The sequence below is a fragment of the Danio rerio genome, chromosome 7 (assembly GCF_049306965.1).
Source record: "Danio rerio strain Tuebingen ecotype United States chromosome 7, GRCz12tu, whole genome shotgun sequence".
Classification (NCBI taxonomy): domain Eukaryota; kingdom Metazoa; phylum Chordata; class Actinopteri; order Cypriniformes; family Danionidae; genus Danio; species Danio rerio.
Window position 1 is genome coordinate 7,560,458 of NC_133182.1, and position 18,416 is coordinate 7,578,873.

General features: G+C 34.7%; 1 protein-coding gene across 7 annotated transcripts in view; it reads right to left on the minus strand.

The window, feature by feature from the left end:
* intu (inturned planar cell polarity protein) overlaps window positions 1-18,416 on the minus strand; it is a 60,076-nt gene that overhangs the window by 10,067 nt on the left and 31,593 nt on the right. For 5 of the 7 annotated variants that reach the window (XM_073905998.1, XM_073906000.1, XM_073905999.1 and 2 more), the window contains exons 5-14: window positions 16,951-17,069; window positions 14,907-14,996; window positions 13,729-13,806; window positions 13,151-13,328; window positions 11,942-11,995; window positions 10,123-10,185; window positions 6,525-6,743; window positions 3,800-4,276; window positions 1,308-1,402; window positions 968-1,157 (exon numbers count right to left, since the gene is read on the minus strand). In XM_073905998.1, coding sequence (XP_073762099.1) covers window positions 968-1,157; window positions 1,308-1,402; window positions 3,800-4,276; window positions 6,525-6,743; window positions 10,123-10,185; window positions 11,942-11,995; window positions 13,151-13,328; window positions 13,729-13,806; window positions 14,907-14,996; window positions 16,951-17,069 — 1,563 coding nt within the window. Of the gene's footprint in view, window positions 1-967; window positions 1,158-1,307; window positions 1,403-3,799; window positions 4,277-6,524; window positions 6,744-10,122; window positions 10,186-11,941; window positions 11,996-12,794; window positions 12,940-13,150; window positions 13,329-13,728; window positions 13,807-14,906; window positions 14,997-16,950; window positions 17,070-18,416 lie in introns of all 7 variants that reach the window. The other 2 variants (XR_012382256.1, XR_012382257.1) reach the window with 1 other exon arrangement.

Consider the following 18,416-nt stretch of genomic DNA (forward strand, 5'->3'; position numbering starts at 1 on the left):
AATATATACATTAGCAGCAAATACATTAGCAAACAGTTCAGCTTTTGAAAATGAATAGCTCTTATAATGAAACAGAATCAAGCTATCAACCTCATTAGCCGTTTCTCCACTGTATGACTTACACATTCTGATTAAAGACCAACGAATGAATCTCTCATTTATTAAGATTTTTTTTTATTACATTAAATATGAGGTGTCACTTTAAAAATGCACACATCTAACGTTATAATGAAAGCATTTGACTGCTTTCCTAACTTTTTATGCTCATTTACGACGAAATTAGTTGTGTTTGGAAAAAAAAACCCCACCAAGATCGACATCCTTGTATGTTATTATTATTAATTATGTGTATATGTCTGTTTAAACACGCACCCAAAAGCCAGACTTTCTATACATTTGGGAAACAGTAACTGTTTACCACTATGGAGCTCGTCAGCTGACAGTCACGCACCATTATATGACAGTTTTGAGGATTGTTTAGGATGGGCGACGGCACCTGTATTTAAAAGGAAATGGAATCGAGCCGTTTTTAATATTTATTTATAAGTGTTTTCATTGCCAAACAAATCAAAAGCACAGAAGATTCACGTTTTAGACTAAAGGGCGACCCCTGGTGGTTCGGCGGTATGGGTATGCATACAGGTAGGCTCGGCTGTTTACAGAAAGACTGAAAATATGGGAGAAATACGGGAAAATACCTTTACGGGATGATAGCGGGATAGAACAATAAAATACGGGAGAATCCCGGGAAAAACGGGAGGGTTGACAGGTATGATTAAATCATCTTTCATATAAGCCACTTCTGATACTAAATGATCAACTAGAAGTGAAGTTATTATTTGTTGTTCATAAAACGTGAATAGACGACAAGATTTTTGTCAGGTAGTGACTGATTCTATTTTCGAATACCATTTAGGATGGACAGTATGCGAATCGGCAGGCAGCAAGTGTGATTGTGGGTCGTTACCCGTGTGGGAAGGCTCTGCTGGAAGGCCTGGCGGATGGACAGACAGCAGTGCTGGAAGTTGTGGATGAGCTGCGGGTGGATGGAGCCGCTCAGATGACGGATCTCTGTGTGTGTGGGAGCGATAAAGATGCCCTGCACCGACTCCATCAGCACATAGTGGAAGAGTGTGTTCTCCACACCCGCCGTCACTCTGACACACACACACACACACAACAGCATAAACAAACAAACAACAGTATAAACGCACACGCACAACAGCATAAACATACATATAAACACACACCACAATATAAACACACACAGTAGCGTAGTAATAGAGTGTGTAGTCAGTTTGACTCACTGCAGGACGTTCTGCATCTCCTCTGTCTCTCGCTCGCTCAGACTCTTCCTCAGAGAGCCCAGATAAAACGGGTTCGGATGCTTTAACCTGGGCATCTGCAACAACACAAAACAACTCAAATACATTTAAATCTGCAAACAGATTAACAAATAAATTAAAATTTTATATACACAGTACCGGTCAAAGGTTTGGGGTCAGTAGGATTTTTTAATGTTTTTGAATAAGCTTCTCCTGCTCACCAGGGCTTCGTTTATATAAAGGGCACCAAATTTAACCACTTTTCAAAGTTCAAGATACGTCTTTTGTGCCCCCAGAATGTGTTTGTAAAGTTTCAGCTCAAAACACCCATCAGATTAGTTATTATAGCTTTTTAAATCTGGGAAATGTGCGATGTTTTAAGATTATAGCTGTTTTTGTTGCCTGTGCCTTTAATGCAAATGAGCTGGTTCTCCCCGCCGACCGTTTCTACGTGCGTTTCACAGCCGTAACCTCCATGTAAATAAACAGCACAGTGACAAACAAGAATAAAGCAGATCTCCCTTACTACAGTAAGAACTTTCCCAATGCTTATTTGATGTTTTTGTTGTACAGTTAATTTAAGCCCATATAAAGGTTATATCCACTGCTGTATGGACATCGTTAAGTTAATGTACAGAATAAACCTGATTTAAGTCCGCAAACCGGGATTAAAAGGTCTTCTTTTATAATTGTAACTGACATGTGCCTGTGGTAATGAATTACGTATCTTTATTACAAACATGCACTGTTTTAAAACCGTTTTAAACTCATTCTTGATCACATTTGATGATGATCGATGATTACACCGAGCTGAACAGATCTTTTAATCCTGGTTGCTTTGCGCAAGTCCTGTCTTGTTGATATGATTACATGCATTACTACGGAGACATGTTAATTTGTGGCTGACAATCAATTTGGTTGGCAGGGAAACTGCACTCCTACATCACGTTGCGGTGTGCCTTAAAATGGGAGGGATTTGGATGATATTTTAACGTCAGGAAATTAAAAAAAGAGACTTATTGTCTTTCTATCAGCCCAATATGACTGTGGACACACTATACCTATAAACAGTTCTGTCCAAACAGCTTACAAAAGATGATTTTCATCATAGGTGCCCTTTAAACAAAAATACAGCACACAGTGTAAAATTGTGAAATGTTATTGCACTACAAAATCTGTTCAAAAGTAGTTTATCATTTAGTTTAATGATTGATTCCAGTGATTTTAAAGATGAATTTTCAGCATCATTCCTCCAGTCTTCAGTCACATGATCCTTCAGAAATCACTTTAATATTAATTATTATTTTTATTATTAATATTATTAATGGCAATAGCAATAAAAGCAACGATGATTGCAGTAATAATATTTAATTTGAAACTACATACAATAAGAAAGCAGTTATTTAAATTGTAATAATTATTTAACAATTTTTTTGAACATCTTATAAATGCCACCTTGAAGAGAATAATTCAATAAAAAACATTAAAAATAAAAAAGTACAAATAAATTATAACAATATCTACATAGAAACTACTATACGTAAAATTAAAAAAATCTGATGATATAAAATGTGGATATAGTGTGTATACATTTTTACAAACTTTACATATTCTAATATGTTCTATAAATAATGCTGTTTTTTTCTGCATTATCAAAAGTTATTGACTATTCAAGTTATATATATTTTTTATCAGTATTACAAATGTATTATTTATCTTCTGGATGATTTTGAGATGTAAATAAAGAGTCTGACTGTTTCAATATTAGTCAAACTGCCAGTCATGAACAATAAACAACATCAGAAAAACACCTTGAGAAATCCCAAAACTGCTAAATAGCCCTTGGGAAATATTTAAAAAAGAAAAATGTCAATAATAACATTATTGAGATAATAAGAAATAATAAAGATAGCAATATTTAAATATGAAAAAATATACATAATATTAAGAAATAAAATAATAATAAATTAAAATGATCAGCATTATCATAAATTATTGACCATTTACATGGTATTTCTTTTTATTTATGCATATTATAAATGTATTATTTATCCTTTGGATGATTTTGAGATGTAAATATAGAGTCTGACTGCTTCAATATTAGTCAAACTGCAAGTCATGAACAATAAACGACATCAGAAAAACAACTTGAGAAACCCAAAACTGCCGAACAGCCCTTGGGAAATATTTGTTTAAAAGAATGAAAATGTCAATACTTACATTATAGAAATAATAGGAGATAATACGAAAGATAGTAATAATGAATTATTAAATAATATATATAATATTAAGAAATAAAATACTAATAAATCAAAATTATCAGCATCACCATAAGTCATAGACTATTTACAAAGTATTTCTTTTTATTTATCCATATTGTAAATGTATTATTTTATGCTTTTGATATAGAGTCTGATTGCTTTAATATTAGTGAAACAGCGAGTCCTAAACAATAAAAGACAGCAGAAAATCACCTTGAGAAACCCAGCGCTGCCCAAGCTGCCATCAGACCCTCCGGACCCCAGCGAGTCTCTGCGGGCTACACTAGCAGGCGTCCCGTCAGCATGACCCTCGCTGCCACTGTCAGACTGACTCCTCTGAGGACTCGCTCTGCGTCCTCTTATACCCACTGTCCCCGCCTCCCCAAACAGACTCCGCCCTATTCCGCCTGGCGACGGGGGTTTAATGGCTGCCGTCAGCCTGTTGAGGATCGGGGAGCTGCCGATGGTGTCCTGCTGGCTCCGCCCACCAGCAGGCAGGAACCAATCAGCGCAGGAGAGGCAGGGAGTAGGCGGAGCCGAAAGGCGCTCCTCGATGCCGGCGTCCAGACTCTCCAGCTGAAGCAGTGTGGCTTTCACCTGATCCACATACACAGAGTCAGGAGTGGGACGTCCCACAGCAGAGGAGGCGCAGCCACCCGCCTCCAGCAGCACACACTGCATGAAGTGCCTCTGCAAACACACAAACCAGCGGAAACAATAGGGATAACGCGATACATAAAGTGAATTTCACATAGTAAACAGTAAAAATGACACATCTATCCCAACTACCAACAATCAAGAATGCATGATTATATGCTGTCATGGCTTTGCCATCAAAAACGTCCTTATAATGGAAGCAAATGGGGCAAAAACAGCCACCAACATAAGGAAAGGGTAGTCAGTTTTGAAAATTTTTAAAGCATTTTCCAAAATATGTGTCAGAATAAGATTTATCACCAAAATCATCTCATTTGCTGAAACACAGAGTAAGGTGTAGCCAGATTAAGACTCAAAATCACCCCAGAGTGGATGAAAACACCCCCAACAGCACACAAGGGTTAAAGAGGAAGTAGTCTGTCTAAAACCTGCATACTCTTCTGTCACACACTCAAAAGTACATACATTTTCATTCATTCATTCATTCAATTTCTTTTCAGCTTAGTCCCTTTATTAGTCTGGGGTCGCCGAAGCAGAATGAACCGCCAACTTATCTGGCATATGTTTTACGCAGTGGATGCCCTTCCAGCTGCAACCCATCTCTGGAAAACATCCATTCACACTCATACACTACGGACAATTTAGCTTACACGATTCCCCTACAGCGCATGTGTTTGGACTGTGGGAGGAACCGGAGCACCCGGAGGAAACCCACGCCAACACGGGGAGAACATGCAAACTCCACACAGAAATGCCAACTGACACAGCCGAGGCTCGAATCAGTGACCTTCTTGCTGTGAGGCGAACGTGCTACCCACTGCACCCCCATGCAGCCTACATACATTTTCTTCTTCTTCAAAAAAAAAAAAGTAGATACATTTAGGATGTAGTAGAATTCACAGTATACAGCTCAGTTTGTGGACAAACGCAGTAGCGCACAGTCTAAACAAGTGGAAATCACAACAGAAAAAGACGACCATTTTATAGCACTATCTTTTAAAAAAACATTTCTGCGCGTGCAGATTCTGTGTGGGCCTATTGATGAGTGTATATGAAACAGTAAATCAATACGCTTATTTCACGCGGCCGCCATTTTAAAAAACCAAAGCGAGGCTGAGGTGGGAAGAAACCCGGAAGTATAGGATGAGCACTGTAAACATTGCAGTAACATGCTGTGTACTGCAAACCTCCAGCTGTTGCTGAGATTTCAAAATGCAGAAAATGGTATAAACATCACTTTAATATTATTTAGTAAGTTTATTTTAAACAATTAAAAGCAATTTAGCATCAAACAACATCACAATCTCAGTGATACGCTTAAGTGTCCTACTAGGCTTCAGCTCAGGGCACTAGTTAAACACCGTGAGGACGCTTTCCTGCTTCAGCCTATGTGAGTGATACCTGGTGAGTGATAAAACACGACAGTCCTCTGTAGCACACCCTCGTGTTGTCTGTATTAGTGTTGTCCTGGTACTGAAGTTTTACCCGCTAACATGGAAGCGCCGCTGAGCGCGGATGACTCGACTGATCTTCACAGCTTCAATCTCCGTATATCTGTGTTTGTTTTGGACTCAGTTTACTTCTTCACCCAGTGCAAACACAGATACACAGACTGGAGCGCGAAGCAGCCGTCAAGATCAGTCGAGTCATTAAGCAGATCGCTCGGCTCGTCTGTGTTTGTGCTCATTGTACAGCGGTGGGTGAACTGATGACCTTCTCGGCCAATCACAAGCATTTCTGTTGAACACGTGAACACAATGGCAATCAGTGCTGTTTTAAGAAAGCCATCAACAGTGCCTTAAATGTTAGCGCGAAATTGCCGGGTTTTCTTTTAATTCAGTATCGTGACGAGTCTAATATAGTGAAAGAATCAGTTTATTAACTCGAGTTTGATCAATGGCATCTAAAACGTGTGTTTGGGAAAGAAAACGTTAGCTAACTAGTACCATTTCCCTTAACTTAGCTGAAAATGAGCTCTGATATCCCTTTTTACATTCACCATTCATTCAGAACGGACCTTCGGGTCACCCGGAAGGCGGAGAAATTATAAATTTGTGTCACTTTCTCTTCGCTGATAAGATATATAGCCATTTACATAACATTCCCAATGATACTTCCAGGTTTCTTCCCACCGCAGCCTCGATTTCGCTTTTGAAAATGGCGGCTGCGTGAAATCAGTCTATAGAGATCAATGGAAACCAGGCTCCCTTGTCATAAATTCCCAGAATGCTTTGCGCTATTATGACACATTTGCATTCTCTATAAGACAGCACTCTCTCACCAGGCCTACTATGAGCAGGAAGTGTCGAGCGTGCGGCTGGCAGTATCCTGGGTGTGCAGTGCTGTTTCTGGTCTCTCTGCGCTGAGGAAACACTTCTCTCCACACCACCAGCTGAGCCACGCGCTGCTCTGACGCCAGCGGCAGCAGACAGTAGTGCTGACAGTACAGACACACGTCCAGGAGATCCTCTTTCGGCAGGTGGTTCGCGATCAGATATCCCTAAAACACAGACCTCAGTCTTAGAGAGTGCAGTGGGAATACAGATCTATATAATCTAGTTCCACATTAGCAATAATATAGTGGAATAACAGTTGAAGTCAGAATTATTAGCTCCCCTGTTTGTTTTCCCCAATTTCAGTTTAATGTAAAGAAAAAAAATGTCAACACATTTCTAAACATAATAGTTTTATAACTCATTTCTAATAACTGCAACATTTTCTAAACCAACATATGATGTATAATAGTCAGTGGTGTAAAATACTTCAGTAAATGGACTTCGTTACTTTTCTTAAGTATTTTTTGGCTACTTTGTACTTGTACTGAGTATTAAAAATGTAAGCAACTTTTACTCTGTACTTGACTACATTTCTGATTGAATATATGTACTCTTTACTCCACTACATTTAAACAGACGCTTACCGTTACTCGTTACATTGTGATTGTGCGCGACAAGTCGGCATCCTTATCCACCACAGCTAATTTGTTGGGCATACGAGGCGATTATCGCCATCTGCAGGGTGCTGAAGGTATTGTATGCTATTTATGAGATTGAATTAGCAGCTTGCCTAATACCAGGTGTTTAATTAGACCATCCATGGCCTTATCTGAAAGAAAAGTTTTCATTTGCCGATATGCAGAATGGCTCTTACAGGATGCAGTGTCTACTTTGTTTGCCACGAACCACGAAAATAAGTCCTTTTAAGAATTTATCGTCAAAATTGAGAAAACACATTGAAGTAAGAGTCTATTTAATGCTAATGTAATGTGAATTTAGTGAATTTAATACAGTTACTGATATGGCAAAAACCACTGCGACATGACATGACTATTTGTGATGTATTTTTCATTGAATTTATATGTAGTTTACTAAGTTGAAAAATACCACTGCTCCTCTTTGTTTAATTTTAATACAGGGAAAACACCCTAATCAATTGAAAAGCAACACAAAATAAAAGTATTACTATTATTATTACCCCTCTTTGAGACTGAGAGGTGAATCACATGAAAGTCACCTCTGAATTTATTTTTTTTTACTATGTTTTACTACTTTTTTATTTTTTTGAAAATTGTGCCTTTTTTGAGCATTTGAGTTTGAGACTTTTTGTTCAGTTTTTTTTTAATGTATTTTGTTCTGTCATTTTCAAAACATTGGGGTGTTCAATGTAATTTCTATAGACCTTTTTCTTGGAACGCAAAATTACCCATTATGCTTTGCGTGTATGCGCAAGGAGAATGCGAAGAACTTCCGGTCGGCAGCTGATGCGTGTAAACAGTCACATTTGGACAGCTTTGAAACGATAGTTTTAATCTATTTTACCTGCTTTTATCCTCTTTGAACTAATCCTGTTGGCCATCAGCACCATCTCCTGGACTGATCATTTAAAGAAATGCGATCTAATAGGATGGAAAACAGCTGCTGTGAGGCGTTTTCCCCTCGTTGTCAGACGGCATCTTCTGCAGTTTAAATGAAGCCTCGTCATCGCTAAAGTCAACAGTTTCTCTTTATTTCAAATATATAACCAGCCCAAACAAATGTAATTCGCCAAAATGTTTGACAGACACACACGTAGCCTGTACTGTGCCACTGACACACTGATTTAATAACTGTGACAAAGTGAAAGTACAGGCTAGTGTCATTTCGACAACACATTAAATAAAACACAAACGGCTCGCGATTAGAATGAACAGCAAATCAGCCAGCAGAGGATCAATAACAGACTTTTATTGGTCATTTTTGTAAATTGTACGACTTTCATACCTGTTAAGTTTCATGCCAGTACTCTGGTTTGCTCTCTCTCTCTCTCTCTCTCTCTCTGTGTGTGTGTGTGTGTGTGTGTGTGTGTGTGTGTGTGTTTGTGTGTTAAAGAGCCGCTGAGCTAACAGCTGACAGGCTGGGAACACACAAACACACTGTATTTCTGACGGCAGACACGTGAACTAGGAGAACGTTTTTCTCGTATTTCTGACGCGCTTGAACCACATGTGACAGATTATAACGGCTTTAACAGACACATTTCTAAGTTGTGTGTCACAAAAACACCCTGTTATCCATTTAAAACGTTATTGAAACCCATTTTCGGAGTGCAAATTACCAGTTGTACACGCTGTAAACTGAAGTTTTTAGCATTCTACCGGAAGACGCTGGTCGCTATGGCGCCCTCCATGCAGCAGCCATGAAAAAGGTCTATATTAGGAAATAAAAACCTTTCTTGGTGTTCTTCGAGCCTACATTCAGAATGAGTAAAATACTTAAGTTCTTTAAAAATCCGATACTTTAATACTTTTACTCAAGTCTTATTGGAATTGGTGACTTGTACCTTGTAATGGAGTAATTTTTACAGTAAGGTATCTGTACTTTTACTCAAGTATGGTTTTCAGGTACTCTTACACCTCTGATAATAGTTAGTGATGTGCGATACCCCTAATTTCCTATCCGATCCGATACCAAGTAAAATGAAGGCGAGTGTCGGCGATATAGATTCCGTTTGGGAAATTTAAGTAACAAGCAGTGTACTTAAAAGTGTCACTTTAAACTGAATACGAGCCATATATTACGGGTTATTCTTGTTTATTGATGAAGAATTATCATACAAAAAAAGCCAACTTACATATTTATTGACAGCATCTGAGCATGTATATCTTAAAACACCTTAAAAAACATTCACACTTCTACATTTAGTGGCATTTTAATCCAGTTCCCATGAAAGTGTTTTAAACCTTTTTTCATTGTTTTATCAGTCACAAAAAACCCAAGACCCCTAATACAGCCACATCGCAGCATTTTCTCCCTCTGTACCTGGATGGTGCCTGCCTGCTTCACCTAATGACTCTGAAAGCGATGTTTGTCTCGCCCCAGCAGCACTTGTGCCTCTCCTTTTCTCCTCTTCTGACTGCCTAGTCGTGACGTTGTCATATTCTGTCTTGTGATTTCTATGTAGATTTTTGATTAGGTTTGTAGTATTACCACAGTACCTCACTGTTTTGTTACCGTGTCACAAACAGCGTCGTTTGAGTTAATGGAAGTAAAGTAGCTCCACACATAACTTCGCATGTGCCAGGCCAGGCCAGCCGACTGAGTGGCTAACTAGCGTGATCTGCAGTTGTACAGTGCCATATTACGCACATGACTTTGCAGGCGGAAGAACAAGTAGTTCCGATTAAGTTGGCATTATTCAGAGAAACTAGGGCAATTGTAGTTACTTTCCGCTGTGTTTCTACTACCTTTAAAATACATATTTGCTCTAAATTTATGAAATATTGATATTTTGATGAGATAATCGATTCTAGAATATCATAAAGCTGGTATCGGAGATATCGGTATTTTATTATCGATCCGCACATCACTATTAATAATATATACAAGAGGTTCAACACTCACCTTATAAAACAGACAGGAGCCCAGAATGACGTACAGACGCCTCATGCCGTAGAAATCCTCAGACTGACCAATGACAGAACACACAGACAGGGTTATTTTAGCATCACTGGCATATTACAACTTCTACAACATGCTGAATTAGCTTTCGTATCAATTTCTTTTTATTTTATATTAATTTATTTAAAGTTTTAGTGTTGTGTTTTTATTCTTTCTAATGCTAATGTTGTTTTTAGAACACTTTAATGAATGTTTTTTGTCATTTTAAAACTGCAAATAAGATATATTTTTTTAATGTTACATTGATTTGGTTGCTTCTTAGATTTACATATTATAGTTTCTAAAATATGCTGGGATAGCTCTTTTAATTGACTTCATTTTCATTCATTCATTTCGACTTTTTTTTGGCTTAGTCTCTTTATTAATTTGGGGTCGCCACAGCGGAATGATTGTTTGGAATGATGTTTCACACAGCAGATGCCCTTTCAGCTGCAACCCATCACTGGGAAACACCCATACACTCCCAGTCACTCACACACATACACTAAAGCCAATTTAGCTAACCCAATTCACCTGTACTGCATGTCTTTGGACAGTGGGGGAACCCGGAGCACCCAGAGGAAACTCACGCGAACACAGGGAGAACATGCAAACTCCACACCAGCGACCTTCTTGCTGTGAGGCAACAGTGCTACCCATTGCGCCACCGTGCAGCCTGATTTAATCTTATATTCATTTATTTACAGTTGTAGTCATTTTTTTGCTGTGTTTTGTTCCTTCTAATGCTAATATCGTTTTATTAATACTTCATTTTTAGTCATTTCAAAATAGCAAATAGGATTTCTTATTAAATATTACATTGTTTATTACTTTTTAGGTTTACATATTATAGCTTTGAATATGCGGAAATAGCATTTATATTAGCATTTTTCTTTTTTAATTTGTTTAATGTTCTGTTTTTTTCTGTTAACATATTTTTTTTTTTATAATATTTTCAATTATATTCAGAAACTGTACAGGTACTGTAACTTTTAGGTAAACACTTAAAAAAACTTAAATTTAAATGCTATTTATATGTTATGGTCTAAATTAAAAATGTTATGGTTAGTTCATCCTGCCTGGCATTGTAGGTGGAACATAAAAGGGGAAATTTGCATTTAAATGATGTAAATATTCTTCCATTACATGCAACCAAATTCATTTTAGCATGTTTATTATTAATGTACTAAACGCTAAATAATTTCTTATTTTTACATTTGCAGTTTTCATTTCGTTGTGATTTGTAATGTGCTTTTTGGACGTCCCGTGTTCTCCAGCCTCAGGTATATAGACTGCAACTCAAACTAACCTGAACTAAAATGAACTTCAACACTGAAAACTGGACTGACACGGTTTCAGTTTACTAGAACTTCTATGTAAAGCTGCTTTGACACAATCTACATTGTAAAAGCGCTATACAAATAAAGCTGAATTGAATTGAATTGATGACACTGACACTTTGATTGACATCAGTACTTGCTTTTGAGGAATAAACTATCTATTTTAAGCATGTGACGCGCTTTTGCAGGTTTTCAGCTAGGTTTTGCAGTTTGTACTAATTGTTTTGAGAAATGCATTAACTGTTGTGCAGAAATGCACTGGTGCTGTGAGAAACGCACCAAAGCGACTGAGAAAAACTGTAATATGATTTTATTTAGCTTTTTTCGATTATTTATTTCCAGAATTATTCAGCATCCTCACTCTAGACATCACAATCCTAAAAAAAAAAATCTAAATTTTTCCATAGACTAGGCAGTTATTTGAGCACAATAGCTCATCTTACCATGTCCCCGAAATCTGACGACTCAAAGTCTGACAGGACGGTGTCCACTTCAACCTGCAGAACAGTCGAAACACTAATAAGTGTCACTTATTAAACATCACACATCAGTGTGAGTAAAAACCCAGATAATCTTCAAACCAAGTTCTTTTTTGTTCTTTATTTGAGGACAAAAAGATGTTTGAAAAGGCGGAGTGACGGTACACTGTTTCCAAAACCTGCACTGGGTGGTTTGTAAAGTAGCAATTGTCAGGAGTGTTGTAACTCGGGGGCGCGGGGAAGCATGACTGAGAGCATATGGCCCTGTAAGGATGTAAGGAGTCCTGTAATATTATTGTTGTGATGGTGTGTGATACTGTAAGGGGGCCCAACCTCGACCTAATCAAACCCCCACCATCCCCCTGCTCTTTAAATTTAATGTAGCAGAGCTGGCGCAGATATATCCGCACCTGTACTACCATTTGCAAAGAGATTTTAAAGACTCCACAGACAAAACATTTGCTTTGGTGAGCTGTTGTGAACTGCTGAAACAAACTCGAAATGAACTTCCGAATCTGCAGAGATTTTTGCAAAAAAAAAAAAAAAAAATCGGCGTTTTTCTGCAGAATGATTTTGGATTTTGTAAATCGCGTGCAGAGCGCTTCAAAAGAGTCAAGCATAGCAATCAAATACCACTGTCAAGCACATATTTACATTGAAAAACAATTAAAAAGTAGTGCGTTTAGAGAGGAAAAACGCATTCTGTGTGTCCCTTTAAATTCAAATGACTTATGTGATCCACGCCGTCTTTTAAAAACAAGGCGGAGCTACAAATGCCTATGCATCAGAAAAGCAACAGATTCAAAACAGGACTAACGTTATCTGTGAGAAGAACTGAAAGTGTGTGTCTCAGAATGTGTCAGTGTAGAGAGACTCCTGTCGCTGTTCATTTGTGCTTCTCACTCAGGGCTGATTATGCTAACGAGGGAGAGATGGTCACTAGTGGGCGGGGCTTTTCCACTCTGATGACACGTACAAAGGGAGAATGTCAATCAAAGCGTTTCTGCAGACTGTTTATATCAAGAGTGATTATAAACAAAGAGAATTCATTGATTTTTATTATTAGAAGCTGGATATATTCACACACTGCTGACACACAACTATATTTAAACCCATTATAAGCATGATATTTGCATAATAGATGCCATTTAACTAATCATAAAAGAGACCTACCTTTATATCCGGGGGTAAGGTGAGCCAGCGGACAGCCGGCAGTCCGTCTAAAAACAGCGACCCGTAGAGGTCTGGTGTCCTGGAGCTGTGGATCAAGCGCGAGGGCTGGATGAGCTGCTGAAAGAAGAGGCAGAAGAAATGATCCAGACGAGGAGCGTTTTCCACATCGCTGAAACCTCTGGAGAGACACACAGTTCACAAACACTGATCATTTGATAAGTAAGAGAAAGTCTTATTTGTTTTATTTGGGCTACATTAAAATCAGTTTTTAATTGTTTTAAACCGATTTTAAGGTCAATATTATTAGCCCCTTTAAGCTATATTTGTTTTGGATTGTCTACAGAACAAACCACTGTTATACAATGACTTGCCTAATTACTCCAACTTGCCTATTTAACCTAGTAAAGCCTTTAATTGAATACTCACTTTAAGCTGAATACTAGTATACTGAAAAATATCTAGTCAAATATAAATATATATATATATATATATATATATATATATATATATATATATATATATATATATATATATATATATATATATATATATATATATATATTGAAACACATGTCTACCTGTCGAGAGAGCCATACATGACCTTTAGCGTTCGCACGACTCCCTCAATCACAGTCTGGAGATACAGCAGAGGAACCCTGCAAACACACACACTTCAATAATCTCCAAACACTTACTGCAAAGAGTGAAACTGGCAGAAACATCAGCATAAACAAACAGCTGAGAAATGGAAAAATACAATAAAATTAATTTAAACAATAATTAATTACATTCATATAGCAGTTGCTAAGTGCATTAAAGTTTTAAGTATTTTTTCTGTGCATTAGACTAAAGAAAATGTCAATACATTAAAATGTGATTATAAATAAAATAGTAGTGATTATTTATGATAATGACAATTAATAAAATAAATTATTATTGTTATTTATGATTAATATTTGTTATTTTAATGATTTATAGTACATTTTTGTTGTCTGTATATTTTTCCCAAGATTTATTTATACTTTAAATTAATAATTATAATAATAATAATAATAATAATTCATTACATTTATATTGTGATTTTTTTGACACTAAATTTGGAGGTAATCTGTACATTATACCAAACAAAATGTAAATGTATTAAAATGTAGTTATAAAATCAATTACAATTAAAATTAGAAATGTTAAATATTTATAAAATATTTTATAAATATATCAAATACATTATAAAATATTAGTACTTGTAGGATTTATGATGTTAATAATAATAATTATTATTCTTATTTTTAAATATTATTATTTATTAATTTTTTATTAATAATAATATGTATTTTAATTATAACATTTTTATTGACTGAAAATTTCAGTTTTCTATATTTTTTATTTCGCAGATTTATTTTTTCTAAATTATTAATAATATAGCAACAATAATTATAATTCATTACATTTATAAAGTGCTTTTCTGGACACTCAGCACTTTACAGATTTGGAGGTAATCTGTATATTTTACTGAACAAAATGCAAATGTATTCAAGTGTAGTAATAATCTATAATTTATTATTTTAAATATTTGTTGTATGTAGTTATTATTATTATTATTATCATCATCATCATTATTATTATTATTACTATTATTAATATTATTATTATTATTATTACTATTATTAATAATAATAGGTATTATTATGTCTACATTTTAGTTCATTGAAATGATCAGCTAGTTCATCTAGAATACGGTTATAGAGATGAGACTGACCTGCTGGCCGGTACAGCGATGACCAGCAGATTGGACTCTTCCTTCCAGTAGCCCACATGAACCAACTGCTGCTGGAGCCACAGAGAGGAGCTGGGGGAAAACAGACATCAGCTACACCATTAATACCACTGTAAAACTTAAAAGGGGTAAAAAGAAGAGATGGTCAGACTGAACAAATATAAATCAGAACAAACAGATGTCATTTACACCATTATTACCACTGTAAAACTACAACAGGGCAAATAAAAGAGATGCTCAGATTAAACCAATATAAACCAGAACAAACAGATGTCATTTACACCATTAATATCACTGTAAAACTACAACAGGGCAAATAGAAGAGATGCTCAGACTAACCGGACACAAATCAGAACTATATAATGTAGCCTTTAGATATCCTTTATGCATACATCATAATGATGATGATGATGATAATAATAATAATGATGATCATGATGATGATGATAATAATAAAAAATAATAAATATATAATAATAATAATAATAAAAGTAATAATGATAATAATAATAATAATAATAATAATAATAATAACAATGATGATGACGATCATGATGATGATGATAATAATAATAATTTTAAAAAATAATAATAAAGATATAATAATAATAATAAAAATAATGATAATAATAATAATAATAATAATAATGATGATGATCATGATGATGATGATAATAATAATAATAATTTTAAAAAATAATAATAAAGATATAATAATAATAATAAAAATAATGATAATAATAACAATAATAATAATAATTATCATGATGATGATGATGATGATAATGATAAAAATAATAAAAATAATAAAGATATAATAATAATAATAATAATAATAATGATGATGATGATGATCATGATGATGATAATAATAATAATAATTTTAAAAATAATAATAATAAAGATATAATAATAATAATAATAATAATAATAATAATAATAAAAATAAAGATATAATAATAATAATAATAATAATAATAATAATATTAACAATAATAAACATATAATAATAATAATAATAATAATAATAATAATAATAATAATAATAATGATGATGATGATCATGATGATGATGATAATAATAATAATTTAAAATAATAATAATAATAAAGATATAATAATAATAATGATAATAATAATAATAATAAAAATAAAGATATAATAATAATAATAATAAAATTAACAATAATAAATATATAATAATAATAATAATAATAATAATACACTGGCATTCAAAGTCTTAAGTAAGACTTTTAAATAAAATGTTAAAAAAAATGTAGTTTTAATTTAACTCACTATTGAATTAAAAAGCTAAAGTGGTTGTAAATCTATTTATAGCGTTACAAAAGATTTATATTTCTAACAGATGCTGTTCTTTCCATCCATCATAAAATCCTGAAACAGAAACACTACAGTTTCCACTAAAATATGAAGCAGCACAAATGTTCTCAGCATTGATAATAATTAGAAATATCTTTAGAAATCACTTTAATATGATCTGAAGGATCGTTTGACCCAAGACTGGAATAATGACGCTGAAAATTCAACTTTTGAATATAAGACCAAATTACATTTTAAATATATGGAAAAGACTCAGTGATTTTAAGCTTAAAAGTGACATTTAAAGGCTTAACTAGGGTAATTAGGCAAGTCATTATATAATGATGGTTTGTTCTGTAGACAATCCTAAACAAATATTGCTTAACAGCGCTAATAATATTGACCTTAAAATGGGTTTAAAACAATTAAAAACTGCTTTTATTCTAGCCGAAATAAAACAAATAAGACTTTCTCCAGAAGAAAACATATTATAGGAAATACTGTGAAAAATTCCTTGCTGTTTAACATCATATTTATTAAATATTTATTAAAAAAAGTTATAATTTCAGAGGAGGGCTAATAATTTTGACTTTAACTGTATATCAAACATCTTTTGCAGGTCAAAAAGCCCTTCAAGGACCAGAAGAGAGTTAAAATATATATAAATAAAACTCCCGAAGGCTAAAGAGAGAGTATAGTGTGTGACCTGATGATCTGTCCGCCGGTGACGTTCTCCAGCATGTCGCAGAGCGTCAGGAAAATCCCTCTCACTGCTTTAAGCTGAGCTGAAGCTTCAGATTGAGGATACTGGTACACAATCTCCTGCTGCAGAGAGGAAACACACGTCACTTTCACAGCTAACATCTCACAGTATATATGCATTTACATTTAGTCATTTAGCAGACACAATGGGCTCTATTTTGACCATCCATGTGCAAAGTTATTTTCTTAATGAGTTATAGGTGTGTTTTGAAAATAAACCAATCAGAGTCTCATATCTCATTCCCTTTAAGAGTCAGCTGCATTGAGCCATAAGCACATTTGCTATTTACATGACGCACTTTGCGAGTGGAAAAACTGAACATTTCACTAGCAAGAAAACATCATTTAATTTATAATTAAATATAATATAATTTATAATTTATTTTGTTTGTTAAGCGCAAAGATTTGTTTCAAAACTATTTCTAAATTCAGTTCTAATTTCCAGCAAACGAATAAATAAACAATAATAATGAAGTGTGCTCAAAAACCTGAGTTACATCCAAATACACATGCTGTGCCCCATATGGTCTGAAACCTGACAGGTGGGCAAATCTAAGCTTGTTTTTAATAAAACAAATATAAATATGGATATAATAAATAATACTGCTAATAATAATAACTTTATACAAAAGCAAATTGTTATGAATGAACTGAAAAAGCCTCCCGAGATGAAGAAGGCATAAAAGCAGTGGTGTTTATATTTATGTAGGCTAGAAAATAATATGTTGTGTAATATTTTAATCCTTTATATTTATATCCTATAAATAAATAAATAAATAAATATATATATATATATATATATATATATATATATATATATATATATCCTTATTATATCTTATATATCCTAAATATTTTAATAATTTTTCATATGTAAAGATATTTGCGTATTGCTCTACATCTTGCAATGTGTAAGCGAGGCGCAACTCTGCGCTGGAGTTTAGACCGGGTTTGTTTTGGTCCATTGAAAATTCTATAATAGTTTCTCAAAATAGCAACGCGCCAGCAATACACCTCAACACGCCTCCCTTTTTAGACCAGAACGCCTATGGGCGCACATATGAGCGCAAATGCATTTTCTATTTAAACAGCGTAGCGCAACGCCTCAAAACAACTCTTGCGCCTAGCTGAAACTAGCAAACAACAATTGCGCCCTGCCACATTGCGCCGGGGGTATGATAGGGCCCAAAGTGCTTTACAACTTAGGAGGCATTCAGCAGCATTCAACAAGAAGAAGCAATACACACAACAAGTGCTGATTATACAAAGCAACTGCTAGTGCTCAGAGAATTAAGTGCTGGAGTAAGAAAGGGGAGAGTTTTTTTTTTTATAGAGAGTGAAGAGGCCCACTCATCTCTGTGAAGCTCCCTTCAGAAATGCAGTGTTTTTTTTTATGAATTATTTATTATT